This window comes from Xenopus laevis, chromosome 8S (genome assembly GCF_017654675.1).
Source record: "Xenopus laevis strain J_2021 chromosome 8S, Xenopus_laevis_v10.1, whole genome shotgun sequence".
Classification (NCBI taxonomy): Eukaryota; Metazoa; Chordata; class Amphibia; order Anura; family Pipidae; genus Xenopus; species Xenopus laevis.
Window position 1 is genome coordinate 67458508 of NC_054386.1, and position 19441 is coordinate 67477948.

The 19441-nt window shown below is 39.7% G+C and overlaps 1 protein-coding gene across 1 annotated transcript in view; it reads right to left on the reverse strand.

The window, feature by feature from the left end:
- The window catches only part of LOC108700132 (X-linked interleukin-1 receptor accessory protein-like 2), a 470858-nt gene that overhangs the window by 200144 nt on the left and 251273 nt on the right, over positions 1–19441 (reverse strand). The window contains exon 5 of the mRNA XM_018233033.2: positions 18391–18544. Within this exon, the coding sequence (XP_018088522.2) occupies positions 18391–18544 (154 nt within the window). The remainder of the gene's footprint in view (positions 1–18390; positions 18545–19441) is intronic.

A 19441-nucleotide genomic window follows, 5' to 3' on the forward strand; every position in this document is an offset into this window, starting at 1 on the left:
TGTAGTATTTCAACACTGCTGTGAGCAACATTACATAGACTATTACACTTTTTTTTTCTAGTGGCTTTACAGTGTTTGTTAGAAAGAGTATGATAAGTAGCACATTTCTCAGAAAACATATGCACGATTTGCCCTCCAAAGAAACCTTCTTTTTACCTGGGGGGCAAAGAAGATTAGCTTCTTTCATGGCCAATGGTATAACCAGTTGTATACCTAAGCAACAAATAGTTGAATATGAAACCTATACACAAATACAGTCATTGTGGCTATATATATATTTAACTTCACAAGAAGGGGACCGCTCCAAGTTCACACTCCCTATTCGCTGCCCCAGTCGGGTGCTCAGTCCGCAGCGTCCCCACTGCTAGAATTCACTCAGACGTCTGTTTGGTCCAAGATGTATGCCTATGATTAAGGGAGTGATTCCCGAAACGCGTAGGGCGTTGGATCCTTGTATGTATCTGGAATAAAAAGCATATTCCACGTATCGGAGTGCCGTCCTCCCTTTTATTAGTGAAATCTATGCTCCATGTAAACTGAGAAAGCTTTTGTGTGCATTAAACTTCTTCAGTATGAAATGATAGCTTTTGGGACTTGTCAAATTGTTACTGTAGCAACCTCATTTGGTATGGGGAATGTACAATTCTTCTTTTGGAAGCATCAAAACCTACAGCAATGCAGTAAAACTGCCTTACTTCAACTACAGGTATGGGACCTGTTATCTAGAATGCTTTGGACTTGGGGTTTTCCAGATAATGGATCTTTCCATAATTTGGATCTTCATACCTTAAGTCTACTGAAAATCATATAACCATTAAATAAACCCAGTAGGCTGGTTTTGCTCCCAATAAGGATTAATTACATTTTAGTTTGGCTCAAGTACAAAGTACTGTTTTATTATTATAGAGAAAGAGGAAATCATTTTTAAATATTTGGATTATTGGAATATTATCTATAGGAGATAGTTTTCTGTAATTTGGAGCTTTCTGGATAACAGGTTTCGGCATAATGGATCCCATACCTGTACAATTCAAATACCAATTACAGTGGGAACATAATTTATTGAGTAGATGTGCTAAAGATGAACAAGCTATAAACCCTATTTATCACAATACATTATGTTCTGGTGTCTACATCAACACACTGGTTTATTTATAACACGTCAATCTCACAACAAGCCTGATCACTGGGGTAGGCAAAAGCAGCACCTGCCTAGGGCGCAATTATTGGGGGGGGGGGTACTGTGCAGGTACCTCTTGAATAGCCCCCTGCCTACCCCTAGTCTAGGATTTCTTGCTGCTGCTAGCTCTCCTCAACTCTGCTTACTCCCCCTGCTAATGTCACTATTTGTATGCGCGCCTCGGCACCTTGTCTGCTTGACCCGGCCCTGGACACACAAACTCTATATTTATATACTGTTTGTGCAAATTAGAATTTGAAATATTGGCTATTTGGACAGATCCAGCATAAATGGTGAATCTGTGCCCCCGTAAATTTCCTGTGTGGCTTAAACATTAGTAACTACTGTAGTTACATGACGCTGCAAATTGCAGGACAAATTTTTGCCAAGCAAAACATGTTTTCACACATGTTTGTAGTATTTATAGTGACAATTTATTGAACAATTTGGTTAGACAAATTATCTAGTTCCTTTAAAGTTGGCCAAATGATTTAATGAAAAAAAAGAAAAAAATTAAAATATATGTTGAAATTGGTGCATTATTCAGGGTAAGGATAAGGATGTGTAGCACAGTGCACTAAGCAAATAGGATTTCACCACTCCCACAAAAAATGCTGTCTTCGCCATCTCAACTTCGCAAAAAATTATTGATGCAATTTTACACAACTGATTCAGTGGAAATGTAATTAGCATGTTTTTTTAACATCTTCATTTAACAGTGCTATTGTTTGGCAGTGCATTTATATTTAATGAGGGCCTGTCAACATCTTTTTGAAGACACATAATTTATGATAACATTAAATAATAAATTGCCAATTTTTGTTGTGATTTCTGCTCTGCCTCTTCTAATTATAACACTTCCTGAACCCACATTAAGTTAACTGTTATCTCTGAACTGGAAAATATTGTTTTGCATCAATTTTACATGCATAATAGATCTGTGTTTTGAACTCTTTATTAGTGTTTTCCAGAAAAGCGTTTTTGCAGTTTAAATACTGTAGAAGACCCTGAAGTGTTACAGGGTCAATTCATGCTGAATAGCAGAGCACAATGCTAATGGCTCCATTTATATAAAAAAAGACATGTTATACCAGTAAAATTACTCCTTTGGTCAAGTGCATCAGTTTTGCTTCAAATACTTTTCAGGACATATATTTTCAGAACAAAAGACCCTGGGATTATATATTGCCAGCACTGAAATGATTTAATCCCTTGTAAAATCATAGCTCTAGCATGCCATGTCAAATGTATTCTATTTAAATGTACAGGTATAGGATCTGTTATCTGGAATGCTTGGGACCTTCCATGATTTGGCTCTCCATAACTTAAGTCTACTAGAAATCATTTATGCAGCTTAGTTACCATGAAAAAAAAAAAAATATTTTGCGTAAAATGGAGCTGATGTTCCTGTAACTTTCCCTGCCTTTTCAAATTAGGAATTCCATGCTATATTATAACCAGGATATATATACATTAAATACTTTATATAATAAACTAACATAGAGAATGCACTTAAGAACCACACTAGTGCATAACTGTGCGAAGTACAATGAGTGTGTTTGGATACAAGTACCTTCTGTGAGGAGTCACTCTGGCACACAACGCCGGTGTCAATGTGCACCACTGTAGCGTCAAATTGAAACTTAAATAGTCGGAAAAGTGCTAAACTTACTGCCCGTGAATAGGCTCTACTTTGTACATGCCTGGGTGTGCATTTCTTTATCTGTGGACTGATTCTTGATCCTGACTTTTGGCTTTTCCCCTGACTACGAAACTCTGCTGCATGTACTGACCCTCTGCCAGGATACAACCAAGAACTTGTATAACCCTTCCGATACCCTGCTTGGATCCAGTTACCCTTTGGCTCCCCCCTTGGTCCCTACTTTAACATCGGACACCTTCAAGCAAAGGTGTTAATTCATGAAACGACTGACTATTTTTGTGTGACCACAACTGCGGATGTGTTACAAATAACTTCTTTTAAGTTGCTTTGGCGCTGCCACACTTTCAATAAGGTGTGCATCTGCATAACATTGTACAACCCATCATCTATCAGAAATTTTGTTTAATAATAATTTATTTTTTTATTCCAATAAAATAAGTGTTACATAGGAACACAAGCTTGCTGCTAATATTATTCTGTTCTTTTTATTTAATGCTAAGGTTACATTTGGCCCTATGAGAATTTTATTCCAACTTGGACCAATTAGGCTACCACAACTGCAATAAAGATGCTTAAGTTCTACAAGGAAATGCATTGATTTAAAAGATACTGATCAGCTAGTGCCTGTCCAAGGGGACATCACTATTGACATGGCAGGTATCTTCCTACCAGCTGGTTGTGGCAAATTGATTGTCTTACTGCTATCCTCTACTCCTGCAAGACTCCTTGGAAAGTAGATGTCAGAGGGAAGTTCACAATTTGGTAACAAAATATCTACTTAAAAGTTATTTTAAGACACAAAATACTGATATACAGTATAAAGAAAGTAGCAGATTCAGGTCGAGTATAAAAACTCCTTGCTAGTCTTACAGTATGCATAGTTCTTTCTTTATGGCCTTTTTTTCATTTTAAAAGAACAGACCGAAAGGGATGGAGGAAATTACTCAACAATTCAGGGCTAAAACTAAACACACAAACTTTAATGTATTTATCGAATTCGGTTGTCTAAAAATTGTAATGTGTAATGAGCAGCTTGAACAATCAAGTACTAAAGCGACTTGGCCAAATGACCACCATCAGTATGTGTACTTGGTTACTGATTGTTCAGCAACAGGAGAGCCACACTTGACAACATTAGTGTGACAATCAGTACTGCAATGACAGTTGCTAAGTTACACCTGCAATACCTTTAAATGAAAGTGATGAAAAAAGTCAATATTTGAAAATATTTCAGAGTGCAGAGATTTGTAAATGTAATGATTTTTGCTCAATTTCCTGAGACTAATATTTTTTATACTGTAGTTGTTCAGTGTTTTAAGAAATCCATTTATTTTTAGGACTTGAGAATTCTGCAGCTGAGCTGAATTAATTTGAAATATTTTGAATATTTAGAATTTTTGACAATATCATGCACCATTTGCAGTTACACCCATCTGATCAGCAATCTTCCCAATGTGGTTTTTGCCACCCATAGCAATCTATCGGCAGGAAACATTTAATGGCTACCTGTTTAAAAACACTAACACCTTAGTGGTTTACTTACTGCACCTGATCAAACTTTTTTTTTTTTTTTAAAGGTAATGCTTTATTCATTTAAACACTTAAAACATTCACAACATTAAACAGTGTTAAACATTTCTGTGTCAACACAATTACAATATCATGCTTGGTACATGCTAGTTCTCTCTTTGCATAACAACTTACTATGCAGTCCATATGAATCATCTGAGGGGCATCCTAATCCGTAGTCCAGTTACTCCTTGACTGCAGACCTGGGCCCGACTGCCACCAGGGGCTCCATATTTTATCAAATGTACTTGCTGTACTTCTAGTTACATGCGTAAGCTTAATCAAGGGAATGGCCTCGTCCACTAATTTTATCCAGGAGCCCGTGGTGGGAGGGTTGGGTCCCATCCAATGCATAATAACACATTTCTTAGCATAGTATAGCAAGGCTCGAAACCTAGCTCTTACATGAGCAATGGGTACTAATTGTTCCACTATCCCCAGTAGACACACTTGGGGTGAGTTCACCTGAGGAAAATCTAGGGTATTTGCTAGGACAGCCATTACCTGGGACCAATATGCGTTTATCATGGGGCACGCCCAGATCATGTGGAGAAAGTTCGCAGCCATTTCACCACATCTAGGGCAGCTGTCATCGTTTCTTTTACCCATGGCCTTGAGTTTTAACGGGGTGGTATATATTTGATGGAATGTTTTGTATTGAATCAGTTTATCTCTCACGGATATCAAGTTGGTATACATTGACTCGGTGGCTTCCTCCCAGTCGTCCTGAGTTAGCTCAGGTACAAGTAGTTGCCATTTAGTTTGTGCTGTGTGGAATGGAGGGGGGACACTCGCTAATAAGTTGTGGTATAATTTAGATATTAACTTTTGGGGCTGCTCCATTGCCAGGGACTCTTCCATCGCCAGTGTAGTCAACTCTGGTGAGAGAGTGCCAAATTGTGCCCTGAATAGTTGACGAATTTGAAAATATCTAAACATGGGTACGCTAAGCGGAGCACACTTGGTTTGGAGCTCCTGGAACGAGAGGAATGTGTTATTTATTAGTAGGTCTCCAAGAAATTTGATTCCCCTTCGTGGCCAGTAAAGAAAGTCATCTAGGTTACGAAAATGTGGAAGATTGGCATTGCCCCATAGTGGGAGGGAGGAGATTAGTCTCAGGGGTTTTTTTTTAAGCCGTTTCAACCCTTGACACCACGCTCTATGGGGAGTGACGATGGTGGAAGGTAAGGTCCCCATATCTGTAAGTGTGCGATACGGTAGATTCTTGAGACTTTCTAATGACCCTGCTATGTTGGCTTGCAGAGCCATATTGGGGTTGTATGGGTCCGGGTGAAGCCACCAGTGTAGGTAGTAGATCTGGGATGCTAGATAGTATAAATGGAAATTGGGCAGGGCTAGACCTCCCTCTCCTGTATCAGCTGTCAACTTTTCCCAGGCCAATCGTGGTACTCTTTGGTTCCATATGAAGGGGAGAATAAGATGATTAATTTTTTTAAACACCGAGCTAGGGATATGTGTAGGAGCGTTGTGTAGGTGGTATAGGATTTTAGGGAGGTAAATCATCTTGATAAGGTTGATTCTCCCCCACAGCGTAAGAGGGAGGTTAGCCCAGTGTCGGAGGTCTGCCTCGAGTTTAGTAAGTATTGGAGTGAGATTGATCTGTATGAAGGTGGACAAGTCCACTTGTATATTTAGACCCAAGTACTTAAATTCCTGTGCCCACATAAGCTGTGCATCGGGGGGGAGAGGGGGAGTAGGTTGTTGGTCGATGGGAAAAAGGATGGATTTGTTCCAATTAACCTTAAGACCTGAGAATACACCAAATTGTCCTACCACCGTGAGAAGGGCAGTGAGGGAGTCCTGAGTGTCGGCAAGATATATGAGCATGTCGTCTGCATATAGGGACATTTTTTCCGTGATTGGGCCAAGAGTTAAGCCAGCGATTTGAGGAGACTCCCGGATGGCTATAGCCAGGGGTTCAATGGCTAAAGCAAATAAAAATGGCGACAAGGGGCAGCCCTGCCTAGTACCTCGATGTAATTGAAATGGGGCAGATATGAGACCATTGACCCTCACCCTAGCCGTCGGTCGTTGGTATAGTAATTGAATCCATCTAATGAATTGGTCACCCAAATTAAATCTGCGTAAAGTTTCCCAAAGATAGGACCACTCAATGGAATCAAATGCTTTGGCCGAATCAAGGGAGGCTACAGCTCTTGTACCCGTCTTGTCGTGCATTACCTCGACATTGGTATATAGACGTCTCAAGTTGATGTTAGTGGATCTACCTGGCATAAACCCTGATTGGTCTGGATGAATGAGGTCTATGATGTACCGTTGAAGTCTCTTAGCAAGGATTTTTGCAAGGATTTTAGCATCTGTATTTATAAGGGAAATGGGTCGGTACGAGCTGCATTGCGAGGGGTCTTTGCCGGGTTTGGGGATCACTACAATGAGGGCTTCACTGAATGAGGGGGGTAGTGAGCCTGTCACGAAGGAGGCCTGCAGGGTGTTGAGTAAGTGGGGAGCTAATTGCTCCTGTAGAGACTTGTACCAAGACGAGGGGAGGCCGTCAGTGCCTGGGGTTTTGTGAGGTGGGAGAGAGGCAATAGCATCTCTAACCTCTTCTATTGTTATAGGTTGATTCAGTACTGTCTTGTCTTCCGGGCAGAGGGATGGGATGGAAATGCTGTCCAAGAAGGGTGTATGAAGGTCATTAGAGTGGGTCAATGTTGTGTCGTATAGGTCATGGTAATATGAAGCAAACACTTCTACTATTAGTTTCGGGTCCGTGACCGTTGCATTACCCGCTCCCGCTATGACTGGTATTGCTGTTGAGGGGTTCATTGTTTTGGCAAAGTATGCTAACAATTTCCCGTTTTTGTCACCCATCTCAAAGTATCGTTGTGATTGATATAGGAGAGCTTTCTTTGTTACCAGTGTGTACTGTCGCTCTAGGGCGTTGCGTTTGTCTACTAATAGTGCATATGACTCCGGTGAAGAGTTAGAAACGTGATTTGTCTCAGCCTGCAAGACCTCTGCTTCCGCCTGCTCCACACTATTTTGCGCCTGGTTGCGGGCTTGCCGTATCGCCCTGGCTAGAACCCCCCGCATCACTGCCTTGGAGGCGTCCCACAAGACCTCCTGGGAGGCCGTTTCAGCATTGGTTTCCCAGTAGGTAACATAACCCTCGGAGTTAGCTATTTGGACCGTATTGTTATTTAACCAGAGAGGACTTAGTCTCCATAACCTAGAGTTCGTTGGGGATATCCATCTCAAGGATAAAAGGAATGGGGAGTGATCAGAGAGTATTCTAGGGAGAAATTGAACTTTATCAATGAGGGGGAGTATATCAGTAGTAACTAGTGCCAAATCGATCCTAGAGAAGGACTGATAAGTAGTTGAGTGGCAGGAATACTCCTTAAGATCGGGGTGTTTCCATCTCCAAGCATCTAGCAAATGAAATGCACTTGCCCATTGAGCAAGTTTGGTAGGACCTACGTCGTGAGACTTAAGACGGTCTAGTTGAGGGTCCATTGTGGAGTTGAAGTCTCCTATTATGCACATAGGGCCGGGGGGTAAATTTGTGCGATGTGATCTAACAGTGCCCCAGAATACGGTGGGGGCATGTATAAGTTGATCAATGTAAGGGGCTTGTTGTCAAGCGTACAGTTCAGAATAATATAACGGCCGTAGTGGTCCGTAATAATCTGTGAAAATGAAAATGCTATGGATTTCCTAACCAGAATGGAGACACCTCTTGCATGGGTAGAAAATGTGGAGTGATAGGACCATCCCACCCAGGGTCTTTTCAAGGAGAGGACTTTTTGTCCGGTTAGGTGTGTTTCTTGTAGCAGTAGGATAGAAGGGGAATGCTTTTTAATAAAGTTATGCATGAGACTGCGTTTAAACTTAGAGTTAAGCCCCCTGATATTCCATGAGATAATATTATAGATTGACATAGTGAGCTTTGTATAGATGACTGAACAAAATTGGTTGCGGAACCTGTACCTTGAGAGAACGCATTGACACAGTATTTGCTGAGAGAGTATTAATAGACACATACAGTAGACACCCCAACATTTCCCACTTTCCCTCCCTACCCACCTCCCCAACATGGGTGGGTCTAATACCCATAACTGAAGACACTTAATTGGTCAGTGACTGTGGGCGTGGCCCTTTATCACCCAACCAGTAACTTTTAGAAATATAAACAGATAAAGTTCCCTTCCATTCCAGAAGTGCCATGGGGCTATTAGTCTGTTTGTAAGTATGGGCAGTCCACGTATACAGATACGTCCCCTTTGACGTGGGGGATTACCTGGTTATCCCAAAGCACCGTCCTCAATCCTTGCCATAGTCACAGAAGACACTATTTGTAGCAGGGGGACAGCAGCGAGGGAAGCCGGGTGGACCAGGGAACATGGGCCAAACTCTGATAAGAACCAGTATGGTTGTCGGCAAGCACCTATGTAAATAGCCGACAATGCGGCATGAAGTTAACTCAGAGAGTGGGTAGAGTTTCAACATGTACCACTACAGCACCCGTGGCATGGGGGGGCAACCCGAAAATCCCAAAGTACTGACATCCTTACCACAGTCCCAGCAGACAATGACAGGAGGACAGCCGTAAGGTAGGTCGAGTGGACCAGGAATCGTGGACCAAACTGTATTAGAAGAAAGAACAAGGGTCAGCAGACTTCATATGTAGATAGAAGACAACTCGGCAATAAAGCAACTCGAAGAGTAGTAAAGGCGTTAATCCCGTCTAGGACTAGCATGTGCCGCCGGTCTTAGTGGGCCCTTTGCATCAAGCCAAGCTGCAACATCTGCGGGTGCTGTGAAGTAATGTGATTGGCCACCTTCAATAATCTGTAGCTTGGCAGGAAACAGCATGCTGTATTGTAGTTGTGCGTCCCGCAGCCGTCTTTTAACGCCCTGGAAGCTCGCTCTTTGTTTCTGTATGGTGACAGAAAAGTCCGGGTAGAATGAGATCCTGTTGCCATTGTATTGTAATTCCCCCTGCCGCCTTGCAGCCCTGAGGATAGCATCCCGGTCCCGGTAGTTGAGAAGTTTGCACAGAAATGGCCGTGGTGGCGCCCCCGGAGGGGGGGTCCTGCTCGGAACCCTGTGAGCCCTTTCTATGACAAAATTGGAGGAGAAAGTGTCAGCCCCGAATAAGTCTCGTAGCCAGGTTTCAGTAAATTGCTCAGGCTGTTGACCTTCAGCTTTCTCTAGGAGACCGACAATTCGGACATTGTTACGCCTGTGTCTGTTTTCAAGGTCATCAATTTTCTCCCAGGCTGACTGGAGTTGTTGTTGAACGGTTTGTAGGGAGTTTTGCATTGGAGGCACTTGGTCCTCAAGCATGGAGACTCTGTTTTCTACTTCGGTCGTCCTTTCCCTCACATTCTGTAGATCCTGTCTTAGCAGAGATATATCAATTTTAAGGGCCTCAAGTTGAGCAGTAGCAGAAGTGCGATTTTCCAGTATCGCGCTCATGAGTGCAGTCAGGGATGGTTCAGGGGGAGCCATGACTGGTTGTGCTGTAGGTAGTGGAGGCTCCTGGCTACTGTCCGTGTCTGTTGCCTGTTGCGAGCTGTGGGCGTAGCGTTCCAGACGGGCGGCGGCCTCTGTCTTCGGTTTTGGGCCGTATTTACCCATTGGTGCAGAGAGTCACTCACAGGCACAGTTACGTGCAAAGTTAAAAGTTGGTGCTGAGTGTCAGTGGCCGTGGGACTTGCAGAACTGTATGACTGTATATGCACTCTGGAATGGGTTGCAGGGAGATGAGAGAGGTTATGAAATCATTTCTGGATGGCCTATCCGGATGGCCTGCGGTCTTGGTGGGTGATGGCAGCCAGGGCTCGGATCAGACCAGCAATGGGGTCTCCCAGCCAGTCAGATGGTATTGTTGCCTCTGACAAGATGTACAGCATTAGCCAAGGTGCAGACAGTGTTGTGTTAGCGAGGGTTGCGGTGTGTCTCCCAAACGTAAGGAGTAAAGGGAGGTACTCCCTCCCACGTGTCCACCCCACCACCAGGCACGAGACAGTGCAGGCCTTTGTCCCTTAGATAGTATTAGGAGGGCGCCCCCGGGGTTTATCGCTCACTCACCCCCTTATGCAGAGTAGACCTTTCCCCCGATGGACGTATAGGGGGTGGTAGGGTCCGTTACAGCGCTCCGGCACTTCGTAGGCGGCCCCTGTGGCAGACCTGTCGCCTACGCGAGTCCGCGGTCTGTCTCGCGGCAGTAGGCCGCAGGGTAATCTTGGCTGCGGGAGCTCCGAATCAGCGCCCTGCTTCCAGGAGCCGGGGCCGACGTCTAGCGGAGACGGTCCGGGTAGGAACCCTGCTAAATGTGCGGTCGCCTAGTGGGGATCAAGGCTGAATTGTGGAGGACAACCCGGGAGCGCCGAGGAGCACGTCCGGTACGTTGGGCTGTTGGCCACGACCCCCGCACCTGATCAAACTTTTTTACTGCACCTGAAACTTTTTATTTCTACTTATATATGGGGGTAGATGCATCTTATGTATCTACATATATGACTATATATGGACCTACGATGTTATTCTCTGCTGGTGGGAACAGTTTTTCTCTTTAGTAACATCACAATGCTGTTCTTACAAAAGAGTGTGCATGTCTGCTTGATAAACTAAACATCTAGACAAGATGGGCCCCAGAAACAGCTGCCTCCCTAATAAGAGGACATTTTATCTTCCTTAAGAAAATGGATCAAGTATTAGAAAGTTTAAAACAAACCAAAAGACCTAATATTATTTTGTTTTGTAACAAGAGGGTTGTCTTCACAAATTATAATAAGATTTACAATATGATTACTTACGTTTTCACAAACAAGGATATCATTAGCTTGGATGAATGAAATTAAAGATAAAAAAAACATTGGCTTACAGGAATCCACAAATAAAAAACAGGTAATGAATATAAAAGACAACCATATAAGCTCAATACTCCAGTGAAATTTGTTTTGCATTATGCATATCATTTAACATAGGGAAGCTTTGTATTTCTCATGATGGAGAAACTTAATCTATAATATCATCTTTGGCTTGGCTTTTGTTTCATAATTGTTGCTCTGAGCTGTTACTCTGAAATGAATGCAATTGTGTGAAGTGTAGTATAAACAGTAAGCATTTATGAGTTCTCTGCATTTTCCAACAAATAGTGACTTCTTTAACTACTCTGATTATTTTCTAAAACAGAACGATACAATGAAAGTTGTTCATTTCACACTTTAAGTAAAAGCATTGCTCTCTGGTAGAGATGATAATAAGAATGTCTGATACAACCTCAAGTAATCTTTAATGTGGCTCTTTTTAAACCATTGCATATATCCAGTGTCGGACTGGGATGCCAGGGGCCCTCCAAAAAACCTTAGACAATGGGCCCACCAGAAAACCTTAGACTGCGGGCCCACCGGAAATTATTCCTCCTCTCCTCTCTCAACCTCCTATTCTTCTAGTCTTTTATATCTACTTACTATATTTCTCCATTATTAAGCATTTTTCCCCATAAAGGAATAGGTAAGGATCATGAAATAGGCTAAATGCTTAGAAGCAAGAGGGCCCACTGACACCTGGCCCCACTGGGAGTTTTCCTGGTATCCCGGTGGGCCAGTCCGACACTGCATATATCCTTAAAACTACCTTTAAACTGTGCTAGAAGCAGCTGAGGATGAGTTATGGCAAGTAAGATAGAGTTAGGCAGTGTGTGCTTTTCATTGATTTTGATACATATTTATTATTATGTTTTGTGTTATGTGTAAAATTAAAAGTTCAGTTAGACATTGGTTTTAGAGTAATACATTCATATTGGATGTACATGAGGAAGGACTGGTAATCCATATACTCAATTTAGTGCTTACTCATAAATATAAAAGAAGCTGTCCATTTATTGCAGAGTATTTTTTACCCCTTGAATTTAATTTTATAGCTAAATGTTAGTGTATTTTAGGCTGACTGCAGACACGTTTAACCCTGCCTGAACTCCAGATATATGTTTTTCTTTACTTTTAGAAGACTACTTGCATATTAATGTCATCTATTGTATTTTGTGGGGAAAATAACTGTCAAGAACCTAACCTCACCGCAGTTATTTGAGAAATTGTGTTAAAAAAAAAATAATTATCTGATTCTACTGCACCGGTAGGTAGGTGGTTGGGACCTGTTTGGGGCAATGTTTTGATATTTATTTGTTGGTTTACTTCCGGTGGTAAGTGGGTAGGGACAAGACAGTTAGGAGGAGGGCCTAGAGACGCCCAACATAAAAATGTGTCCCTATAAGATTTCTGTGCTTTAGGGTCATTAACATATACATTTATAGCAAACATTGCTACATTTTCTCCACTAGAGTTGCTTTTGGCAATCAACCACATAGAGCTAGAGAATGCAAAAATGTGAGTGCCACAGATCAAATGACATATTTAACTAATTTTGCAATTGAAAAGTAGTAACAACTATGGGGCCTTAATAGTCTCTAGGAGCTGTCACCAGTTGACAACCAGAGCACTTCATTTCTGGCACCCAAAACTTGGGCTATCACTCAATAATCATGGACTTCTATGATCTGAGATGATTGGGGCCTGGGGTTTTCTGCTTATTGGATCCTTCTGTAATTATGAGAACCACACAAGGCTATTAGAACAAACAGTTTAATGAAAAAAAAACCCATAGGATTGTTTTGCAATCCACATAGATTTATGCCTCTTAGTTATATCAAGTACAAGGTAGTTATGTCTGTATGTTTCTGATGTGTCTAAATAGCACACGTAGGGAAATGTCATTCCACCTTCTAAGTATTGAGATATTGGGCATCCCGTACCTGTATTATTTATAGAGCAAAAGCATAAATCCTTATAACTACTAACAGTCTTAGGCTCATAGCACAGCAGGCATAAGCTTAACTGGCAAAAATACACTGTGAAAGGCCTGTAACCACTTCTACTGCCCGACACTAGAACCACAAACATTGTATACAATGCTATGTGTGCCATTGGTCTTAAGGATATGAGAAAAATGTCATATAAGGTTTTTAGGACATACGTGTTAATTATGGTACTGTGTAAAAACCAGACTGTATTGTATTTTATAAGGTGTAATAGCAGGTAATAGTGATGGGCGAATTTGGGGCGTGAATTTGTGAATTTCCCGCGAAGTTCGCGAAACGGCGAAAAATTTGTGAAATGTCGCTGGCATCTCATTTCTGATGTTTTTTTGGACGCTGGCGCAATTTTGTCCAACAAAATGAACGCCAACGAATCGCGAGAATTTGGCGCAAATTCGCCCATCACTAGCAGGTAATCATTTTGCAGGTTAACACAAAAAATGTAAACACTGAAGGCATTGGAGAAGCTTACAGCACTGAAGAAAGCTTACAGCTTAGCATTAAGATGTGAAATGGTAAGAGATATCTAGAAAGAATCGGCATTCTTAAAGGGGACCCGTCACCCAAACAAATTATTCAAAAATCCTTTTTTATCACATTAGTCAAGCAAAATGAACTTTAATTACACAATATAAATTATTTGAATCTTGTTTCCTTCAGCCTGGGAATTCATAATTATAGCAATCAGGCAGGAGCCATTTTTTGGACACTGTTATTAAGGCAAGCCTTTCATCATCTTAGAATCTTGTTTGTGGACCAGAATGGGGGACCTGATGTCCATCCCCATGCACTGGCTACACAATTAAATGGTTAAGAGAACTGGGGGGAATGGGGGGAGAGCAGTGACATGTAGAAAGTGCTGAATGGAAAGTGAAAGTAATTGTCTGCCCCACCTCTATACCTAAGGCATAGAGGAGGGGCAGACAATATTTGATTGACAGCTGAGATTTTTAAATGAGCTTACAACAACAGCTATGAATGCTTTAATAAAAAATAGAAATTTGATTTCATGTTTAATTTGAAAAGTACTTTTAATATACAGCTTTTTTTATCTGGGTGGCAGGTCAACTTTAAGAACAATGAATATTGCAAGAATACATTTATTTGGTTGGGAATAAGTAGCTTGATAAAGCAATTATAGTAAGGCAACTCAGTTGTGGATAAGTATGATGGGTATGATAGGTTGATATGCCTTTGCACCAGTATATAGAATCAAGGAGAATGTTTCAGTAGTCCAATTGGCCTTAATTAGGGAATTAATACACATTTGGCTATTTCTGTAAGGAGAATTTGATGAACCCTTGCTGGAAACGTTAACCAGTGTTTGAATTGTAAACAAAAATTGGCATTCCATGGTATTATTGAGTATATAACAGAGAAACCAAACTAAAATAATTTGTCTTGCAATTATACATATGTTTTGTTGCAATGCAATTTTTCAAAAACTGGGCGCTGCTGGTACTTACTTGCAGTAAAATAATAACTATCATTAGCTGTGTTTTTCTAGAATACCTGAATGGACTTTACCTCAATGACAGTGTCATCTGCAGTGTTCTTTCTTACACCCTTCTCTCAACCATCCCACATGAATTTGTTTTAAATAAACTCCCTATTTCGTTATTTTACCTTAAGATCAATTGATCAGTTTGTAGAGTGTTTTGGAAAGACTGAATTTGATTAACATTTATATTGACAGATACCCAATCCCCACATTATCAACGATAAACACTGCAGTAGTTTTGGAATCTGGAGAAAACATGGACTGGCCTGGGTGCAATAAGCCCAAAGTTTAGGTATAAAAATGAAGAAGCTTGCACTCTCAGGTCTTATCAAACCATATAAAGGTGTTTATTTAGAAAACAAAAACGTGTAACGTTTCGGCTAACACTCAAGCCTTTCTCAAAGGCTTGAGTGTTAGCCGAAACATTCGTCGTTTTTGTTTTCTAAATAAACACCTTTATATGGTTTGATAAGACCTGAGAGTGCAAGCTTCTTCATATATATATATATATATATATATATATATATATATATATATATATATATATATATATATATATATATATATATACTGTAGTCAATATGGAATATGAAAAAATGAAGCTATGAAAATAAAAAATAAACATAAATAACATAGGGCTATAAACCTATGGGTTGGAACCTAAAACTAGATCACCATACTGTTTAGGCTGGTGCCTATGATCCCCTACAAATGGAATTTAAATGAGGCACATACAGAAGCCACATGTAACTGGTTCTGAACAAATTTTTGATTCTCATAGCTTATTCCCCCTTTTTAATTGGGTCCCCTAAAAAAAAGGTTAAGAAAACCTAACATAGCATTCAAAATAAATTAGGAATAGTGGGGACATTTGAGGAAAAATAGCAATGTCCATTGCTACAAGTTATAAAGTGCTGTAGAACTGGAAATAATTCAACTGCTCATCTACATCGTTATGATAGCATATAAATACTTCCAAGGCATCTCTTATTCAAGTAGAGTAGGTCATAATATCTCACTAATGGATGATCAGAGAAACATCTGCCATTGACAGATGCCTTTTTCATGTTCTGCATTTGGTAAGATTCTACCAGGACCAAAATCATCAAGAATATTACCATTCCTAAACTGCCTCAGTATCCTTTGCTCAGTACTATTTACTTAAACGGTTTTGATAATAGATCTTTCCTGCATATTTATTACATTAGATATCCCCCCATATTATTTATTTGCAGGGAAATAAAGTATTTCATGTATAGATAACAAAATCGCTGTGATTATCACATAAATCGTATAAAACTATAATCAAAACAAACTACCATGTTAAACTTCAACTTCTACTCAAATAGCATCGTGCAGTTGTGTTCAGAATAATCGCAGTCCAGCATCACTAACCTGATCTATTCATATCTATGGGATTTTGAAAGGCATATTGATCAAAGGGTGAATTTTCACATTCACCAAATGATAAATACTTTTTTAAAAATCCCATAGAAATAGAGAGTGGCAGAATTTCACTCTAGTGGACTGCAGCCATCGCTAATATCACTCTTTTATAAATATACCCCATTGACTGGCTTAAAAAAAATGGAGCAACATTTTGTGGACTGATGAAAGCAAGATTGTTCTTTTTATGTCTAGGGACCTGTGAAGACAGTGAAACATGGTGGCACAAGCATCATGATATGGGGATGTTTCTTATACTATAGTGTTAGGCCTATTTATCACATACCAGGGATCATATATCCGTTTCAATACATCAAAATACTTGATGAGGTCAAGTTACCTTATGCCCAAGAAGAAATTACTTTGGAATAGGTGTTTCAACAAGACAATGAACCCAAACACACCAGTAAACACTCAACATCTTGGTTCCAGCCCAATCCCTGGACCTTAATCCAATATAAAACTTGTGGAGTGACATCAAAAATGCTGTTTCTGAGGCAAAACCAAGAAATGCAGAAGAATTGTGGAAAGTAAAATACATCTGTCCCTGAATGTTTGAGTTTGTAAAGAAGAATGCAGACACTGCTATTCATAGGAACAGACTAATATTTCCTTTTCTTCAATTTCTGCAAAGGAATAACATAAATCTGATAAATTTTTTCTTCGTTTTTTGATTTGGAATAGAATGTGCAGGGTTCCCAATGCATTTGGGTGTATGGAGATGATTAGCTATTATGAGGATTTTCAGCTTTATTCACTTAAAAAAAACACTGCTATTATTCTGAACACAACTGTATATTCCACACTGGAGGTTATTTATAAACCCTGGGCAAATTTGCACCTGGGCATTAACATATGGCAACCAGTCAGATGATTGCTTTCAGTGTTCAACCTACAGTTGGCTGAAAAAAGCTAATCACTGATTGGTTTCTTTTGGTTACTGCCCAGGTGCAAATTTGCCCATTTTTTATAAATTAGGCCCAATGTGTGTGCAGGCATGCAATGCCTTTATATGTGTTCATTTATCAGTGTTCATTATACCCACAGTGATTCTTTTTTAATTATTTTAATTTTGTTTTCGAAAAATGTAGTATTTACTCATTTGTGGCTATTCACCAGATGTGTTTCTCTATTATAAGCAGGTGAAGTCTGGCACCCTTCCATTCTAATACTAAAGCAACGAACACACATCTGGCTATTTTTTGTATTATTATTATTTTATAATATTTGTGATATAAACTCAAATGACTGATCCCAAATTTGCTGGACAGCTGGACAGAACCGCCAACAGGTGGTAACGCTTGGTGGGGTAGAATATTTAAGAGAATTGCACAACGCCATGTATGTTGCAGGTGGGGCGCTTACCCCTTTTATTTAAAGTGACCACCTGTGCATTAACGTTTCGGGGGGGAGTAACCTTCCCTTCGTCAGGGAGGGTTAATCCCCCCCCGAAACGTTGATGCACAGATGGTCACTTTAAATAAAAGGGATAAGCTCCCCACCTGCAACATACATGTTGTGCAATTCTCTTAAATATTCCACATAGTACTGATGAGTGTCGACCGTCTAGAGAGATCTGCACCACCAGGGCAGGAAACATCGTGGGAAGGGTGAGAGGGGCGGTTCATCTACACACAGAACGCTTGGTGGGGCCCATTTACAGATTAGAACTGGCTTGATTATCACACTATCGGTGTTGCTTGATTATCACATTTCCTTAATATTTTATATGTTTCAGTGAATATTTCTGCCCATTGTTCTTGTAAAAGGAGTATTGTCTGTGAGATTCTTCCATTCTAGCATTTGTTTAGTTTTGTCTCTGGCACTAAATTTCTCTAAATTCAAAGTATTTGAATTTAGAAAATTAGTATACAAACAAATGTAATGCCTTGCAATTCTTAAACTGTGCCATTCCTCCAAAATTTTGCTTTGATTTCATTTTACTAAAATCTGCTAAGTGTTGCATTGGAATTATGAATTTATCTAAACTTTAATACAATTAGTTCCTTTTAAAAAATATTCATTCCTAGATGGAAATGTATCAAAGCTCAATACCATACACTCCTATTGGAATTACACAAACATATGTACTGTATATACTTCCATTTCTTTTTCTGAAAACATGAACACACCAACATAAACATTTGTTTGCTCTAACATCTTACCTGTTACCTTTAACTGAATTGTCCGTCTGATTAATCTGCCTTCATATTTAAGTTCACAAGTATAGTTTCCCCCATCTTCTTTTTGAACGTCTTGTATCAATAGACTATTTCCCTTCTGAATAATCAAGCTTCGCCACTTCTTTGGCTTACATTCCTGCATAGGAAGCACAATTACACAGGGCATTCAGTCCATTGAAATGCATGAGTTCCTTTTCTTATCTGTCCTTTTTTGTTTTGTTTGTCCAAATAAACCTAGATCATGGATTCACAAAACAGTGAGGCATAAATATCTAATGCCTCAAAGAAACACACTCAAAATAACTAAAAAATAAAAACAAAGGAAATATTTAATTACAGCAGAAATTGTTTCGGAAATGTAGTTTAAACATCACTTTGAAATGTCTTTCAGGCAATACAGAGGATAATAAAAATGAACCCAGTAGAATAGGGGCTTAATTTCATGAGCATTAAATTAGCCATCCTGATTCTACCAATTCAAGCACTCTTTTATTCATATTGACTCGGTGTGGAGTACTCAGCAAATTCTAGCTAATTTGTGACCCTTTTAAGTGTTATTTCTTTATAATCATCTATTTTATAGCTGCATCTAATTCCAGCCAATACATATGTAAATGTGCATTCACATCTTAAATGCATTTATTTAGACAACCAACACATTTACTGTTTAAGATGATTTTTTTTCTTTTTTTATGGAAATGCTCATTAGCAGGAATACATTCAGAATTTCATTTTCCATATACAGTATTTCATAATACTGACATAGGATTTATATATGGAGATCATTTTGACATAGTAGGTAAGGCCAAAAAAAGCACACATTCATTAAGATACAGTAGTTATATGATTTTTGATCTTTAAAAATAAATCATATTATCTGGTTCCCTTCTTACTAACATAAAACCAAGTACATAAATATACACATTTATTCAGACATATTATTATATGTTTTTAATGTATTCACTATATTAATACAATGACTGATTTTCCTATGACTGAGCAATTATTATGCATCACTTTTCTAAATGGCCTT